The sequence below is a fragment of the Pempheris klunzingeri genome, chromosome 2 (assembly GCF_042242105.1).
Source record: "Pempheris klunzingeri isolate RE-2024b chromosome 2, fPemKlu1.hap1, whole genome shotgun sequence".
Lineage (NCBI taxonomy): Eukaryota > Metazoa > Chordata > Actinopteri > Acropomatiformes > Pempheridae > Pempheris > Pempheris klunzingeri.
In genome coordinates, this window is record NC_092013.1 from 27,754,064 (window position 1) to 27,768,899 (window position 14,836).

Genomic DNA, 14,836 nt, shown 5'->3' on the forward strand with positions numbered 1-14,836 from the left:
ATTTTGCTTAATAAGTGGATAAATGCCTTTTACAGAGCTAAATCGGTTATGTAATGTAAAACAGGGCACTCGGTAAACAAACTAGCTTGCCACTGTGCTAAATGAACGTGTTGAACTTTAATAGAGAGCTCTATCTGAGCTAATGGTGAATGAACGTGTTACACATCGACCACGATTAGTGCACAAGAGATAAGTGTGCTTATAGAAAGTGAGCACAACAGACCAGTTCTCTGCGAACTACAGTCTGTCCTCAGTGGCAGCTGTCACACAGACATCCTGCACCGTGTGAGCCAGACCAGTAGGGTCTCGTAGGTATTGGCTCTCCAGAGGCTTCTAGTCAGCCCCGCTGCCTTTGGAGAGCACTCCGCTATGAGCAAAGGCAGCTATATACAGCTACTCTAATCTCATGTGCACAAATTCATGAAAATGTATTGTTTTTTTATGCTCAATTTCGTAAAACGTGGCCTTGATATATTTTATTCTCACAAAACCACCAGATATATGTTTTTCTCTCCATGGCCACTCTGGCGCTCCATCAGTATACATGTACAAAGTATTTGTATATATGAGAGATGTGTGATGTGCAAGTCCAGCGTGGTCGTCACTATGGACTCACAGGGCCACGCTGGTGGGGGCGGTGTCATTGAAGGATCAGTGGGTGAAGAACTCTTTCATTCTGAAAAGATTCCTTGACTCTCCGCTCCTCTTTCAGGTATCACTGCAATTCGCAGTGAACATCCAGAAGTTTCTTCACCCTCCTCCTCATGTTGTCTTGCTGGATCAGCTTCTGCCTTTTTCTCTGCTCTCCCTCAGATCAGGTCGAGCCATGTAGGAAGCTACACCAGTGAAGAGGTCACCAGAGGAAAAGATTTGCATATTAGAACAGCAAAGTATGAGGGTGTGCACCACAAAGCATAGCTAAATGGGTTACAGCAGCAGTGTTTTAGTGGATTATCTTACTTCTGTAAATCTGATCGCCCTCCTCTAGCTCTCTCCTGTACGTTTTGGCGATCTTCCTGGTGCTTCGGTCCTGTAACCAGTCATTCAGCCAACTCAGAAAGCATCTATTGGCTCCCAGAGCTCTTCCACCGTCTCCTCTGAAAGATCTGAAATATCATCAAATACTTCCAGATCTTTGGACTGGATAAAGCACTGCCATGTTTGGCACAGATTGTGAGGTTCCTGCAGATGTTCTTCTGCCTGCTCTGTTTCTTCCTTCTGCAGCAGCGGTGTGCACACTTCTTCCTGTGCATCAATCTTGGTTTCTTCTTCTGTGTTCTGTTTCTCCCTCTCTTCTTTCATCTCCCTCTCAGCCTCACCATCAACATCAACTCTAGGGAGGGGATCCTCCGTGCTGGAGTGCCCAGTAGCTCTGATCTTGTTTTCACTGGGTTTCACTTCTTCTGTGGGGACAGCAGAAAGTTGACAGTGACAACAGTCTCCTACATGAACCTTCTGGTTACAGAAGATGTTGTCCTGGAACAGATTCATTCTCTTGGTGGACTTGTTTAGAAGAATCTCCTGGACTGTCTACCTGGCTGAGCTGCATTTCTCTTCCTCCTAGAATGCCAAAACAAAAGGAGCAAGGGTTTTCTCTTGTTAAAAGACTGCTAAACAAAACTGCAAAATGATAATAAATACAACTATAATGTCTTATTCTAATATTGTAACTTGTCTGTTGATTCATTATCTTAGATTAAACCGCTCAGCTAAAGCTCTTTAACTGAGGTGTAAGGAAATAAAGAAATCAAGAATTCAGTAATGACTTAAATGGTCACTATAAATGATTGTCTTTACCTTCTCATGGAAAATGGTGGCAGCTTTGCTCTTCAAGCCCATCTTGGCTCTTTTCTGGTTCTTTTCTCTCCAAATGTGTTGGAGAAAAGTCTTCTGGGTGTTGGAGGCAGATATCAATGTCTGAACATCTGAGTTCAGTCACTGGTTCTGCCTTCATCAGGTCTTCAAGAACGGGAATCGGTCATGTTGGTTTAGGAATAAACACTTCTGTATCACTAATGTGCTCTGGCAATATGAAGATTATAATCTAACTGACACTCAGGAGTTAAAATGACCTTTCTTTTGGTTTTTTTTAACAGAGGGCTGTATGGACGTGGCAGTAATAGGCTTGACTGAATAAGAGTGAACAGAAGAAGGGAATAAAATACATAAAAGAAAAATAAATGATAGCAGCATCAAGCTGCAACTATGTTTCAAACTTCATTCAATATGTTCTTAACCCTAGAACACTAAGCTAACAGTTAGTAACACCATCACTAACGTTGGGTATATTTTACCTGATATAATATACCCGATAAAAAAATACATCTCATCAAAATATATCAAATTGAAGTACTCTTCTTTTATTTTCCCCTGTACAACGTCTCTTTGTGGGGACCCTATAAAAAGGCTCTAAAATTAGTGAAAAATTAGGGAATCTTTAACAAAAAATTCCATATTCCATAATTCCATCCACAAAAAAAAAAAGACACAATGAAACACAATGAAAATCACATGACCACAATTGCGTGGGTGAAAATCACCCGACGTTAGTGTGACACTGTGGACACCAATGCCAAATAGATAAAACTAAATACATGTCTTAATGAAGTTCTTTAATATGTCCATGCTTGTTCAATTGCTTCTTGCCTCCTTACTGTATATTGCTAAATAACACTGGATGAGGATGATGCTGTATAATAAAGATAAGAACTAGTGAACTGTACATTAGGAAGAAGTATCTATTACAGTTTGCTGATGAAGCTGCAGTTACTGATATTTTGGCCACTTGGTGGCAACAGAACAAGCTGAAACAATTTTATCAACATACAAAGTTGATATATCTCACTCATGATCAAAATTGCTTATTTACACGACCAGCAGTCATAAAGCAACAACGTCATTCATTTAGAGTCGTGTTTCTGTTCTAGTTTCTGTTCATGTCACAAATTGGTCTCCATAAACTAGGAAAATTATCTTTAATGCCTAATTATTTCCTCACCAGTAGGTGCAGTAGGTATCTTGCGCTCAAGACAAATCAGAACTTTCTTGATGATGTTGCAGCTGGAAATGAGGATGAGGTTGTTGCAGGGCCAAAAAATCAAGAAAATGAGCCAAGAGATGACGACATCGCTCCCTTTATCCAATTTCAATTGCAGAGTGATAATTTCCTCTTGGGTTCGTCACCTTTCCCATTATACAGTAATTTAACCCTTTGTTATTGTAAGAATATTAATAAATGCAACGATACTGGTCTGCTGGGCTTTACATGTGAAATCATTTTCTTTCTGTGGTTTATTTATCTTGACATTAATGCCCCATTTTGTTTCTTCTATCTAAAGTTCTATCTAGAGTTTTTATTGAAGCAGAATCCTATTGGGGAGTTGACCATCCATCTCTTTGTTTGTCTTTGTTTTCTTTTTAATTAGTATTCCAATGTCACAGCCAAACTGCTCACTTAAGCAGCAACAAATCATTACTAACTAGGCCAAATTAGCAGTACTGCTAACTATGAAAAGAGAGGAGAAAGAGTGAGGGTGAGATCCTGAAAGACCGCTTTCTCTGAATGTAGGCTAATTAGACTCAAACAAGTACAGTCTGCTGCAGGCGTGGCCATCTCTCATTTTTATTTCTCTATTACTCACTCACTAATTTATGGAGTGGGGCAAGACAGTAAGTAACAAAGAAAGTAAGTACATGTGTTATCGTAAGTGGCATGCTGCTGCGTTTGTGAGCCCCAGTGTTGCATCTCAGGGGAGATGTGTTTCATTAACATTGTTTTCTGTCATCAGAGGGATATTCCCACAGCCAGTTGAGTGGTTCCTCAGGAAAACAAGGAAAAAGTGGCATACAAAGGTAAAAAAAATATTCGGTAGCATCAATGGCTGCTCATGTGGGGATTCTTGAATCCTTAATTTTGAATTCTTGAATCGTTAATTAAAGAGTTTGGTCTAGACTTGCTCTTAATGGAAAGTGTCTTGAGATAACACTTATTATGAATTGGCGCTATATAAATAAAGATTGATTGATTGCTTGAATGGGCAACCTCTCCACAGCAGAGAAAAGTTTTTTACTAAGTGCTACCAACAGTCAGCCTGCAGTGCTTCTACGCAGAACCAAACCGTGAAGCTGCACACAGATGAAACTTCCTGATGAACTAAAATGTACTCCAATGTTAGCCACTTGTAAATCTAAATTAAAAGCTCTCCTTTGATCTGTTTTTTTTGCTTGAAAGATGCTATATATGTTAAACATCCACCAAACTAACACTATCTTGCTTCATTACATTATTTTTCTCCCTCTGTCCTTTTCTCTTTATGTGATAGTTTAAGTATTGGCGTGGTCACTTGGTCTAGTGCGGAGCAGCTGTAGCTCTAGCGTTTCTGACTGTGCGAGCATCTGTTGAGCCATCCTGCTGCCTGTTGGCACGCTGCAGAGCTCCTTCACAAGGCCCAGTGGCCAGGTGAAGCCCCATTGCAGAGCTGCACCACAGAGCTGATTAAACTATCATCTGCACCCGGCCCGAGAGCATTAGGCCCAGCTCCAACGCCATTAGGCTGCTTCCTCATTGACACACAGACACACGTGAAAGAAATACAATTTAGCTCCTGTCATACAGTGCATGGGACACCCACCTGCCAAACAAAAATAATAAAAGAAATAATATGTCACTAAGTACATTCCTGACTGCACCCTGGTCAACATAACGCTAAAGTGTCAAAAAATGCATTCCAGGAAACACAGGTGGTGCAAGGTTAAACACATCACCAGCTTGGTCATTCCAACACCAGTGGTCGTGTTGGCAGGTGGGAAGGTGGCATAGCTTCTTGTCCTTGTCATTGTACCGCCGACTTCTACTGTTTGGCCTGGAGAACGAAGGACCATGATCCCAGGGTAGTGCAACTTCTACGTTCATCACATGACACACACTGGCCCTAAAAACATTTTCCCACATACAACCATTGGATAAGGAGTGGCTGTGAAGTAGTGAATACATTTTCTTTGAGTGTGACAAATTTTTCAATAACTTCCCATATCCCAGCATCCCTCACTTCTCCCCTCACTTGTTACCTTTGCTATCAATGATGATGAGTCTTGCATGGCTTGGAGAATAATTGGTTGAGGCCTAACCTCTTGGGAGAACTGAGTATTATGGGTATGCAGAGTAGGCTGCTGTGATGTGAAACCCTGAGCAGTCTCCCCTCTGATTGGTGATTAGCTCTGCAGGGTCTCAACAAACGGCTCTCATACACACACACACACACACACATACACACATCATGCATATCTTCCATCCTTTTGGTTGTCTGCTGGATTTCTTTACTTCTTTAATTACCTTTCTTCTTAACTCACATTTGATCTTGTCTTTTCATGCCTTTCTTTCACCATTTTAACCATCTATCTCTCCTCTACATATCCCCCAAGTCATGAAGTCAAACTTTTGTCTTATCTATATGGTATCTAAGTTTTCAACATGTTTCAATTAATAGAAATACTGATTTGCATATGTTATATAACACACTTAGTAAAAGACATAACAGCTGTGCTAGTAACACTGTGATGCTGCCGTTTACCTTACACACTGGAGACCAAAACTGTTGATGGATGAAAACGAAGAGACAACTTTGCTAAAGTATTCTTACTTCCGTACCACTTGTCAGGCAACAAATCACCCAGAGGGTGGTGCCAGAAAATGTCACCGCAATCAGATGGTGTTATCCTTAGTGCAGAGAAGCAATGTTTCCTTTACTTAAGATAATAATTTAGCATAAATTCAATGACAATATTTTGTTAATGTTTATGTTTAATTACATACAATGTTAATGTGTTTAATTCACCAAAGTATGTCAGACTCAGAAAGAAGTCTGACACATTACACCCCCATACACCACCCCACAGACACTGCCACAGCCTCACTTTTCGCCTTGCTACAAAAAGGTCACTCTACTTCTTGCATCAGCAACCAATCCTTGTTGGAGTTGGAAAATGCCACCATATGCTATAAATAAAAGGAAGGGGAGGGGGGTGGAAAGGGATGATAACATCAAAAATCAGAGCCCTCTTGGTAGTACAGATGTCTCCAGCAGAAGTCCAGAGTGAGTGATAGGAGCAGGTGAGGCACTGAATCCAAAATCAAGATCGGCACACTTTGCTGCAGCCCCCTCCTCTTTTGTCTCTGCAGCAGTAGATGGAAGCGAGTTTACTGCACTGTCTCTGTGCATCAGTGAAGAGCTTTCTCTCCAAGACAACACAGACACAAAGGCTGCACTGCTGCCACCACCAAGGCTGCCACCACAGTACCGTGACTCTGCAGGCATTTGCCAACAGCGAGAAGAAAGAGCTGTGTCCTCGACACATGCACGCCCACTGTGGAGGGATATTCTGTAGGCAGGCATGCTGCTGGGGATTTTATCGCTCGATGTTGGTCATACAAAAGTGCCTTGATACAAAATATCCAACATTACATTTGTGTTATCTGTTTGGTATAACAGAAAAACAAAACAATGCAACCAAGAAATTTCCATTTCGCTACTATCCAGTTTGTCCTGTGGTCTATGCACTTCAGTCATTAATATCACGTAATGCAATTTACATTGATGGAAACTTGACTTGTCCGAGGCTTTGGTCGATTTCAACAGTGTCAACGTGAGGTTCGTAATAGGGATTTGAAATAAGTAATGGACCTCAGTCAACAGCATGGGTCACAGTACTGTTGTGTGGTAAAGACTTTCTTGAAAGGTGGCTGTGGGGTAGAGGAAGAATGACTTCATGAAATATAAAATCTATGGTATGCTTGGGAAGAAATGGACACAAGTGCTAGTGTGAGCTGAGCTGCAGGAGACTGCTGTGGCTGCAGTGCCAACCCAATGGAACATGAAACCAGAGCTTCAGCACTCAATCTCACACACTTCCTAGCCATATATGCCTCAGGGCTTCACTCCACTCCGTCTGAAGTGGATGTTTTTGCTGAGTTTGTAAGAAAGATTCAGGAAATGTGGAGAGGCTCAAACACTGAAAGTAATTCTCCAGCAAAGATCCGCCTGACTAAAGAGAGAAGATACATACAGATGTGTTCAACCTGTGTCAAAGTCCTTAACATCTTATTTGTGTCAGATTATTATCTTTATTATTATCACTGTATACATTTCTTTTATGTGATATGGCATTTGCCGAATTGCTCTGATGACACGAGCTTTTGTTTGTGGAAAAATGAGAGAGTCCAGTGAAATGTGCATGTCCCTGGATCAGATTTATGGTGGGTGGCAATCTTGACAATACTACTAGATGGTTTCTTGTTTAATGGTTTGTATTTACAATGTCAAAAAATTGAAAGAAAAAGAAAAACACCCATCACAACATCCCAAAGCCCCAAATTACATCTTCATATGTCTTGTTTTGTCTATGTGGTGTTCCAAACCCCAGACATATTTCATTTACTGTCATGTATAACGAAGTTATAGTATAACAGCAAAGCCTCACATTTGAGATGCTGGAACCAGTGAAGGTTTGGCTTTTCTGCTTCAAAAATAAAAAATCAATCAGTTATCAAAATGGATGCAGATTAATTTTCTTTTAAATAACTGATCAATTATGTGACGAATTGTCGCAGCTCTAAAAATAGGCATTTAAAAGTCAGAAGTGAACATATTTGGCAGAGAATGAAACGGTCATGAGAAATCAAAGCTAAAATCCCCCGTTAATCAGCATTAAACAATTTCAAGTTGGGTTGTGTCATCCACTCTCCACTTCTTGCACGCCACAGGACGATTAATCTAATAAAACCTGTATAATGTGAAACACTGCCAGACTTTCTCTGTACTCCCTCAGGATGAGTCTGCACAGCACAAAGCTCACTTTGGCAAGGAGCAGGGTGTAGACTAGACCACCCAATATCTATTCAACCTGTGCACTACAAAAAGATTCAATATGGTGTCTTTCAGTTAGTCATGTCTGACGACCTGTCAGACATGGAGTGCATAAATCCTCGTCTGTCAGTACCTGAAGAATCTGTTGTTGGGGAAATAAAGCTGTCCATTTGAGCATTTACTGGCACCTTTGGAGCAGACAGTCAATTTTTCGGGGAACTTGTCTGCGCTGCACGATTTTGCACTGACCCAGCAAACCACCTATGGGGCCTATCTTTTATAGATCACTGAGCTTACAGCTGAGCTCCTGCCAGCATTTAAAATAGTCACAAACATGACATGATTTGCTTGCCAGTTAAGGGAAAATAGAGAACTGGGAAAAAATAGCATTCATGGTTGATTCCTTGGTTTTGAGTTATCTGAGCATGAAGGGACGCTTTCTGGAACACTGAAGCCTATCATCCTGTAAGATCATGTTTCCCTCTAAATTGTACACCAGGATAAGAGAAAAATCACGTGTAGTTTTTCTTCCTTGTAATCTATGGAGTTCGAGCATACGTCTGATGCAGAAACAGAGAGTGTTTTTCCCACACCAAGATGAAAGCTGTTAAAAAATCATGAACAAATGTGACAACATTTCTCAGAATTTGTTTGTGCTGTCAGAGAAGTGTAAAACTAATGCACTGTAAGTGTGTTCTCAGTTTCACACCTCCAAGGCTACTGCTGATACTCAATGTGTCAATGGGAAACACCAGCAGGCCTGGGGAGGCTGTGAAGGCAGAGCTGCTTATGTTGTATGTACTTGTTCGTACTAGAAGAGAAAAGAGGTTGGGAAATGACAGAGGGACAGGTCTGGGGATAGAAGTGTAGAAGGTAATGTAAGAGGGGATGAGCAAGGGGGGAGAAACCCACTCTGAATAAACAGGAGAAAGCCCAACTGAATTCTTCCTAAATGTTATGTCAGCTTTCTCCAGAATGTCAAATGTAACCTTTGTAGCAGTCAGGAGAGAAAAACACTGCTAACAGGCTTTCACAATAGGTTAAGGACCTATGATGGAACTGACATGTTGCTCTTCTCATTTTACAGCTAAGACGTTGCATTTGGAAACTACAACCAACACTTTGTGATTTGCTACTGAGCACTGAATTTGAATTATATTCAGCTACAGCATTATAACTAGCTGCATCCTCTCACAATAAGATAGAGTTTGCCACAGTTACATCTTTACAACATAGATTAGATACAAGAAGATAATAATAACTGAATAACGTTTCTTTTCTCAATTACCTTATAAATGATCTTGTAACAATAAAATCAGTGCAGTTATTCTATCCTGGGTTAAACACCCAGAACCCAGAGGAAGCCTATAACACACTATTTTAAGTTGATCAGGGTCTCAGTGCTCTCCCCACATGCTTTACATAAAGACACAGTAGTCTAAAAACATGTTTGGGTATAGTTTTACTCAAACAGAAGATATTGATCACTGCAACAGACTGAGTGACACACCGAAGCACGTCTGAACCCCGAGGACACAAACACACAGGACCAGTTGAAAGAAGCGAGAATTCTCTGAGATATAACTGAGCACTTCAAAACCCCTGTTTCCTCAAAAGCATTTCACAACAGTGAGACTGCCCTCAGAATTTAGAATTCCTCTGACTGTTGAGAGAGCAGCTTTCCAAAGCTGCATACGTACATCAGGGTCTCAGGACAGACGCTGTCCAAGAGAAATTACAAATTACAACAATCTTACAGCTGAGTTTGCTGCCGACAGAGCAAGAAAAGTGTCTGTCATGTGATTCTTTTAGCCTATGGTGGGACCATTTCATATATTTACACAACCTGGCAGGATTTCTGCCAAGTGCTGCCAAAAAACTGACAAGTTGACTGTCTGAAAACTTTCTAAGAGTCATTTTCTTTGGCTTTAAGTGAAAGCGATGACAACCATTAAATAGTATTGCTGTTGCTGCTGTTATAAAAGCGTGCTTAATGCTTAATGTTTTAGCTGTGCGTAATCCTGTTGTAGAGGCACACAGTGTCATTTGAAGCAGGGTTTTAGCAGACTGCTTCAGAGCACAACATGGAAAACTCTTTACATTGCAATGAATATGCAAAAGTATACCACCACCATGTTTTAATTAGTTAAGATGTTCACTTGTGCGGTTAGGATGAATATTAGCTGCAATTGGCTCATGAGGACAACAGAAAGAATGAGGGGTTTATGGGAAATGTGGTCTTTTACATGTTTGAGAAGCACAAAATACTACATACCCACTATAATCCGTAGATATAATTTAGTCAGATTAGGACCACTTCAAGTGAGACTTCTGCTTTTGCCTGATATTAACCTCCAACGGTTCTGCTAATGTTTCTTATGCATTGTCTCAGCATGGCCTTGGACCTGAGAACATGCCAGCCAGCAACAGTTAGATGCACAGGGAGAGGACAGAGCTGGCCTGTGAACATACTGGTCTCTCTCTCTCACACACACACACACACACACACACACGTACACACATACACACATACCCACTGTTTATTGTTCAATGTTTTCACTGGAAATTAAATGATGCCCTTTCCCATTTTTGATAACAGTTTTCAACCCTGTCTCCTAGAAGTTGATTATTTATGATCATAGTGGCGAAACAATTAGTCACTTAATTGATAGATGAAGTGAGAGAAACTTTGCTGACAATAATTTTGATGCTTGATGAACTGTTTGAATCATTTATCAGACACAAGCAACAAACAGTCTATGGCTCCAGCTTCTCAAATTTGAGGATTCTCTGCTTATTCTATCTTCATTTCACTGAATCAATCCTGAAAATGTCCCCAGTTAAGGTTAAAATCGTGATACTTTGGCAGCATGTTTCCTCCCCTTGTTGCTGCATGTGCATCCTGCCTGTTTGGAAATGGAAAAGTCATTCAGTGGGCAACTGTGCTTCCCCCTCCTCCAGCTCTTCATTTCTTAATCTCTCTTTGCGTCGATCTGTCTTTGTTGCCTCTCACTCACACAGAGACTGCAGGAAAAAGTCAATAATTTCTAAAGGTCCACCATCATCCACACAGCCCTGGCTGCCTTTTGGGAAGGAATAATCTAGTCATCAATACCTCCTTCCAGATAATGTCAGCCCTTCCAGGCCAATGCACAATTAACCCTTCTCCTCCCACCCTTCCCTCCACACACAACTGAGTTCCCAGTCTGTGAGTGATGATATGTGAAATAATTGTGCTGAGTACAGAGAAAAAAACTCAACAAAAGCCACATCAAACCTCATTTTTCAACGTGGTAATACTCATCTCCCACCTGCCACGAACACTCAGCGCCTTTGTAAGCACGTTTGAGACCAGTTTCATCTGCATCACGTCTATAGATAATTAGCGGTTTGTGTGATTAGGAATCCGCCTGGGGATTCTTTGATGCTGACTTGAGGGAGACACTTGTAGGCTCCACCTGAACTGATACAATCTGTTTCAATGCTCAGTGGTGGGAGAATACCGGCCTGGGAATGAACACACACACACACACACACACACACTAGTAACTGCTACTACATGAATCTGTCACAACTCAGCATGAGCATTTCCATGACTGCTGAGAGGATGATGAGAAGTCCAAAGCAAACTAAGGGTTGAACAAAAATAATCAATATTGACAAAATTGAAAATCTCCATCAGCTTGATCCCATTTAAAAACCCACTTCACTTCCATAGCACGTGACACTGATGGAAACTGAGTCTTTATTCCAATGTCGCTCAGTAATCTTTTCAGCTGTGTCTATCTGACAGCTTATTGCATCCACTAATACAATTACAAGCACAATACGGCCTTTACATGGAGTTTGTTCCAGTTTTGCACAGATGAATGAATGCGCTGAGTGGGGATACATTACTGGAATGCATGTGCAGATCATGCATAATGCAGGCTAATCTGGTAGGCAGATATGGCAACCAAAATAGAAGCTGTGATCTTTGATGCAACGCTGCTGAAGGCATTTCATTATCATAATTCCATACAATTACACATTATCTCATCCAGCCTGATGAAAAGAACAGGCAGCGTCAGAATGATGGGTTTTTGGGGAGGACCCAGGGTCTGCCAACAGGGCCTCAAAACCTCTTAATGTTGCAAAATGTCTGGTGACAGTAGAATAATGACTGTGGACTGAGACATTATTTTTTCATTAAACTCTCAAGGAACTGACCCGAATGCCTCACAAGAGTTCAGGATACGTTTTAGGGCTTTTTCTTTGATCTTTGCTCTCCATCACTTGAAATACATTTCAGCTCCCCTGTAAGCTACAAGGAGCACTCCTGCGCTCCCGTGGGAGACGGGGAGATGGGGGTGGGTGTGCGCTACTGACGAGGAACCAGTCCCCCGTGCAGCGTTCGTGCGCGGAATGACCGATGCGCTCCCGCTGCGCTCATCCTGTGGAGGATCTGGGCGACATTTCTTACAAAGAGATAACGTGTAGACTTACACAAGAGTGGTGAGGTGGGGATACTGATGCTCCTCGTTGGGACAAGCCCCCCCACCCACCCACAAACACGTCAAAGTGTCTTCCATCCTTACCGCATAGCAGCTGCATCCAGGCGCACGTCTTGTAGACTGTGGCGGTGTTGCAGAAGAAGAAGAGGGCGAAGCAGCCGATGCAGCCGAGGATGAGCACCATGGACATCAGCACGAAAAAGGAGGCCGCCTTGAAGGCTCCCGAAGGAATGGAGTTGAAGTCGGCGAAGCTGCCCTGGCACAAGAGCTCCCGGTTGGAGTTCCCGTTGCCCACGCAGTAGTGGAACAAGCCGAAGTAACCGGCTTGGGGGGTGTTGACGCTGTCGCCGATCCAATAGGGCTGGATAAAGACCACCACGTTGATGATGGCCAAGCAGATGGTGAATATAGCCCACAGGACTCCGATGGCCCTGGAGTTACGCATGTAGTTGTCATGGTAGATTTTGGAGGCTTCTTGCGAAGGCAGCATTTTTGTCTCACACCCCCCCCAACCCCCCCGCACAACAGCGTCAACCTGGTGTTCCCTCTCCCCTTTATCTCCCTTTATCTTCCACTATCAATGGGCAGAAAAGATGAAAGTGAATTAGATTTAAAAAAAAAATAATAATAATAATAATTCCTCCTACAGCAAATGTCCAAAGGTCCAGTGACTGGTCCACTCCCCCCCCCCCCCCTCCTCCTCCTCCTCCTGAGGCTCAGTCAACCAGCAGATCCTGCTCTCCCCCCCCCCCCCACCCCCCCCGCTCCTGCCTCCCCTCGGATCAGTCAATCAATTCAGTGGCGAAGTGTGATTCAACTGACGGGAAAAGCCTCCCCTCTCCTCCGCTCCCCTCAGCGCGTAAAGACTCAGCGCAGCAGCCACAAACAGCGGCCGGTGATGGACGGGATGAGCAGCATTGTCTTCCTCCGGCACTTCACCGCGCTCACGCTGGAAAGGCTTCAGAGGAGACACGAAATGCGCCCGTCGAGTTTCCCCGAGATGATGATGATGATGAAGAAGTATCCTCCGCAAATGAACAAAGATCCAAAAGAGACCGATGCCGCCTCTGACATGCTTCACTCAACAATTACAACTTGACAGAAAAAGGCAAAATTCGACACGACGAAAGTCCGAGCGTGAAAAAATGTATAAAAATATAGATTAGTCCTCCATCACGGCACACACCGACAGCCCCACGACTGTGGCTTTGGATGCTGTGACTCTCACTCACTCTCAGGGTATCTCTCCCCTTCCTCTCTGTCTCCCCCTCCCTCTCTCTCTCTCTCTCTCTCTCTCTCTCTCTCTCTCTGTCTCTCTCTCTCTCTCTCTCTCAATGTGCGTCCTCTCCAGTCTCTGCGCGCAACCGAGGAACATCGACGACTCGTGGATGATTTTTGATATTACAGAACCCCCTCTATAGCCACACACACACACACACACACACACACACACACACAGACACACACACACACACACACACACACACACACACAGACACACACACACACACACACACACACAGACACACACACACACACACACACACACACACACAGACACACACACACACACAGATAGCGCATATGGTGTCCTATAGTTTCACTTACAGAGATCAAACTATGACTAAGATATCTAGAACTTTCCACTGAAGGCCTCTCTAACAATAATCAGTTCCAGGGGACCTTCAGGAACTTTTCTTCAATAAAGTCTAGATTACAACTCGGCAAATCGGCCCAATAGGAGGGTCCATTTATCTCAAGATCTGTTATAATCTACTTGTTATTGTGAACAAACAGCTGCAGAACTGATGACATTCCCAACAGCCTCAGCTGTTTAGTGCTAATTAGCAGATGTTAACATGCGAACACATTAGAATAAGATGGTGATTATAGTAAACATGAACCTATCTACTAATCATCAGCATGTTAGTATTGACACTCACAGAGCTGATACAGTAGAGTGGTTAGAGAGTCCTAATCTTGTTATCTGATACTTAAAGCATTACATTCAGGTGGTAGGCCTTACTAAGGGTCTAACTGCAGTGTGAGGACTGAAGCTACATTTACACTTTTTCCACATGAAGTGCATGAAATCCAAAAACGTTCTGTCCACGCTTGCCTTCTATTTATCTTTTGAGAATTCCCTTATTTTGAACTTACTGAATCATGTTTCACTGAAATGAAGCCCCATCTTAGTCTAAGACTAAGTAATCTCAGGGGAAACAGAAGAAGTAGCAGATGACCAAAAACGTTGAAACAGAGGAACTTCCTGTGGTTCACTATTATAATATGAAGAACAGACGTGAGCAGGGCCAGGTCATGGTCGCGTGAGGCCCGTGGGCATATGTCTTCTAGGGGCCCTAGTGGTCAGCTTACACTTTAAACACCATGGGAACTGGGGACCTTCACATTGTGAGCACCAAAGGATCTGAGGACAGTAGTAGTCTGCTCATGTTTTAAACACTAAGGTGCCAGGGGGCT

General features: G+C 42.6%; 1 protein-coding gene across 1 annotated transcript in view; it reads right to left on the reverse strand.

Annotated features, from left to right (window-relative positions):
- The window catches only part of lhfpl4a (LHFPL tetraspan subfamily member 4a), a 34,714-nt gene extending 21,869 nt beyond the window's left edge, over nucleotides 1-12,845 (reverse strand). Inside the window, exon 1 of the mRNA XM_070849331.1 lies at nucleotides 12,440-12,845. Within this exon, the coding sequence (XP_070705432.1) occupies nucleotides 12,440-12,845 (406 nt within the window). The remainder of the gene's footprint in view (nucleotides 1-12,439) is intronic.
- Nucleotides 12,846-14,836: the final 1,991 nt, after the last annotated feature.